This window comes from Aphelocoma coerulescens, unplaced genomic scaffold (assembly GCF_041296385.1).
Source record: "Aphelocoma coerulescens isolate FSJ_1873_10779 unplaced genomic scaffold, UR_Acoe_1.0 HiC_scaffold_168, whole genome shotgun sequence".
Lineage (NCBI taxonomy): Eukaryota > Metazoa > Chordata > Aves > Passeriformes > Corvidae > Aphelocoma > Aphelocoma coerulescens.
Genome location: NW_027183516.1, coordinates 1 through 3571, shown reverse-complemented (window position 1 = coordinate 3571; position 3571 = coordinate 1). Strand labels below are relative to the sequence as shown.

Below are 3571 nucleotides of genomic sequence, written 5' to 3'. Positions count from 1 at the left end.
GCCAGACGCCCCAATGTCCCCAGTGCCCCCAGTGTCCCCAATGTCCCCAATGCCCCCAGTGCCCCCAGTGTCCCCGGTACCCCCGATGCCCCCGGCACTCAGCGGGTGACGGTGACGGGCACGCGGTGCCAGGCCCCCCAATGTCGCCAGTGCCCCCAATGTCCCCAGTGCCCCCAGTGCCCCCCGTGTCCCCAGTGCCCCCAGTGCCCCCAGTACCCCTAATGTCCCCGGCACTCAGCGGGTGACGGTGACGGGCACGTGGTGCCAGAACCCCGATGTCCCCAATGTCCCCAATGCCCCCAGTGCCCCCAGTGCCCCCAGTACCCCCGATGCCCCCCGGCACTCAACGGGTGACGGTGACGGGCACGCGGTGCCAGGCCCCCCAATGCCCCCCGTGTCCCCAATGCCCCCAGTTCCCCCGGTCCCCCCGGCACTCAGCGGGTGACGGTGACGGGCACGCGGTGCCAGGCCCCCCAGTGTCCCCAGTGCCCCCAGTGCCCCCAGCTCCCCCGGTACCCCCGATGCCTCCCGGCACTCAGCGGGTGACGGTGACGGGCATGCGGTGCCAGCCCCCCCAATGCCCCCAGTGCCCCCAATGTCCCCAATGCCCCCAATGCCCCCAGTTCCCCCGGTACCCCCGGTGCCCCCCGGCACTCAGCAGGTGACGGTGACGGGCACGCGGTGCCAGACCCCCCAATGTCCCCAGTGCCCCCAATGCCCCCAGTGCCCCCAGTGCCCCCAGTGCCCCCAGTTCCCCCGGTACCCCCGGTGCCCCCCGGCACTCAGCGGGTGACGGTGACGGGCACGCGGTGCCAGGCCCCCCAATGCCCCCAGTGCCCCCAGTGTCCCCAGTGTCCCCAATGCCCCCAGTGCCCCCGATGTCCCCAATGTCCCCAATGTCCCCAGTGCCCCCAGTTCCCCCGGTACCCCCGGTACCCCCCGGCACTCAGCGGGTGACGGTGACGGGCACGCGGTGCCAGGCCCCCCCAATGCCCCCAATGTCCCCAGTGCCCCCAATGTCCCCAATGTCCCCAATGCCCCCAGTGCCCCCAGTTCCCCCGGTGCCCCCCGGCACTCAGCGGGTGACGGTGACGGGCACGCGGTGCCAGGCGTTGCTGAGGACGCCGCGCAGGTTCCAGATGGGTGCCACGCTGTCCGGCTGCACGTTGTAGCTGCGGTCCACGGCCTTGCAGACGATGTCCAGCCTGGAGCCCGCGGCCACCGGCGCCCGCAGCTCCCACAGCGCCCACGCCCAGCGCCCGCCCCGCTGCCCGGGCAGCTCGGCCGCGCGCCACGTCCGGCCCCCGTCCAGGGACACGTCCACCTGCGGGGAGGGCACGGCCGGCGGTAATTAGCGTTAGTTCATTAGTGCGAACGAGCGTTAATGATAGCAACGCCGTTGGGGAGCGGGTAATTGGGGGTGAGAGCGGTTCTGACAGTGTGGGGTGGGGACGTGGAGATGATGGATAAATGGGGGGGGGATAGAGATGTGGGGGGGATAGAGATATGGGGAGATAAGAGATATGGGGGGGATAGAGATATGGGGAGATAAGAGATATGGGGGGGATAGAGATATGGGGGGGATAGAGATATGGGGGGGATAGAGATGTGGGGGGATAGAGATGTGGGGGGATAGAGATGTGGGGGGGATAGAGATGTGGGGAGATAGAGATGTGGGGAGATAAGAGATATGGGGGGGATAGAGATATGGGGGGATAGAGATGTGGGGGGGATAGAGATGTGGGGAGATAGAGATATGGGGGGGATAGAGATATGGGGGGGATAGAGATGTGGGGGGGATAGAGATGTGGGGAGATAGAGATATGGGGGGGATAGAGATATGGGGGGGATAGAGATGTGGGGAGATAGAGATATGGGGGAGATAAAGATATGGGGCGGATAAAGATATGGGGGGGATAAAGATATGGGGGGGATAAAGATATGGGGGGATAGAGATGTGGGGGGGATAGAGATGTGGGGAGATAGAGATGTGGGGGGATAGAGATATGGGGGGGATAGAGATGTGGGGGGGATGGAGATATGGGGAGATAGAGATATAGGGGAGAGAGATATGGGGGGATAGAGATATGGGGGGGATAGAGATATGGGGGGATAGAGATGTGGGGGGATAGAGATGTGGGGGGATAGAGATATGGGGGGATAAAGATATGGGGGGGATAAAGATATGGGGGGATAGAGATATGGGGGGGATAGAGATGTGGGGGGGATAGAGATGTGGGGGGGAGAGATATGGGGAGATAGAGATATGGGGGATAGAGATATAGGGGGGAGATGGGGGAGATAAAGATATGGGGGGGATGGAGATATGGGGGGGATAGAGATATGGGGGGGATAGAGATGTGGGGAGATAAAGATATAGGGGATAGAGATATGGGGGGGATAAAGATATGGGGGGGGATAGAGATATGGGGGGATAGAGATGTGGGGGGGATAGAGATGTGGGGGGGAGATAAAGATATGGGGGGGATAGAGATGTGGGGGGGAGATAAAGATATGGGGGGGATAGAGATGTGGGGGGAATAGAGATGTGGGGGGATAGAGATGTGGGGGGATAGAGATGTGGGGGGGATAGAGATATGGGGGGATAGAGATATGGGGGGGATAGAGATATGGGGGGGAGAGATATGGGGAGATAGAGATATGGGGGGATAGAGATATAGGGGGGAGATAAAGATATGGGGGGGATGGAGATATGGGGGGGATAGAGATATGGGGGGGATAGAGATGTGGGGAGATAAGAGATATGGGGGGGATAGAGATATGGGGGGGATAGAGATGTGGGGAGATAGAGATGTGGGGAGATAAAGATATAGGGGAGAGAGATATGGGGGGATAGAGATATGGGGAGATAGAGATATGGGGGGGATAGAGATGTGGGGAGATAGAGATATGGGGAGATAAAGATATGGGGCGGATAAAGATATGGGGGGGATAAAGATATGGGGGGGATAAAGATATGGGGGGGATGAAGATATGGGGGGATAGAGATGTGGGGAGATAAAGATATGGGGGGGATAGAGATATGGGGGGATAGAGATGTGGGGGGGATAGAGATATGGGGGGATAGAGATATGGGGGGATAGAGATATGGGGGGATAGAGATATGGGGGGGATAGAGATATGGGGGGATAGAGATGTGGGGGGATAGAGATGTGGGGGGGAGATAAAGATATGGGGGGGATAGAGATGTGGGGGGGAGATAAAGATATGGGGGGGATAGAGATGTGGGGGGAATAGAGATGTGGGGGGATAGAGATGTGGGGGGATAGAGATGTGGGGGGATAGAGATATGGGGGGATAGAGATATGGGGGGGATAGAGATATGGGGGGGAGAGATATGGGGAGATAGAGATATGGGGGGATAGAGATATAGGGGGGAGATAAAGATATGGGGGGGATGGAGATATGGGGGGGATAGAGATATGGGGGGGATAGAGATGTGGGGAGATAAGAGATATGGGGGGGATAGAGATATGGGGGGGATAGAGATGTGGGGAGATAGAGATGTGGGAGATAAAGATATAGGGGAGAGAGATATGGGGGGATAGAG

General features: G+C 59.8%; 2 protein-coding genes across 2 annotated transcripts; both read left to right on the top strand.

Moving 5' to 3' along the window:
* The first annotated feature begins 275 nt into the window (after window positions 1-275).
* On the top strand, window positions 276-1319 carry LOC138100933 (homeobox protein ESX1-like). The gene is made up of 4 exons (XM_068998757.1): window positions 276-339; window positions 570-650; window positions 689-778; window positions 817-1319. Exons 1-4 carry the CDS (start codon window positions 276-278, stop codon window positions 1170-1172), a joined length of 591 nt encoding a protein of 196 aa, XP_068854858.1. The 3' UTR covers window positions 1173-1319.
* Window positions 1197-3554, top strand: LOC138100920 (uncharacterized protein DR_0269-like; the record flags this gene model as incomplete). Its single annotated transcript, XM_068998746.1, is given in 6 exon segments — window positions 1197-1347; window positions 1440-1530; window positions 2325-2459; window positions 2727-2817; window positions 2819-2841; window positions 3425-3554. Coding segments are annotated over 6 exon segments (621 nt in total), but the record flags the coding sequence as incomplete, so codon positions are not given.
* Between the last annotated feature and the right edge of the window lie 17 nt (window positions 3555-3571).

Coding starts and splice junctions, on each gene's coding strand:
- LOC138100933 (XM_068998757.1), top strand. CDS start 276: ATGTCCCCAATGTCCCCAATGCCCCCAGTGCCCCCAGTGCCCCCAGTA. Junction 340..569: donor AGTACCCCCGATGCCCCCCG/GCACTCAACGGG, acceptor ATGCGGTGCCAG/CCCCCCCAATGCCCCCAGTG. Junction 651..688: donor GGTACCCCCGGTGCCCCCCG/GCACTCAGCAGG, acceptor ACGCGGTGCCAG/ACCCCCCAATGTCCCCAGTG.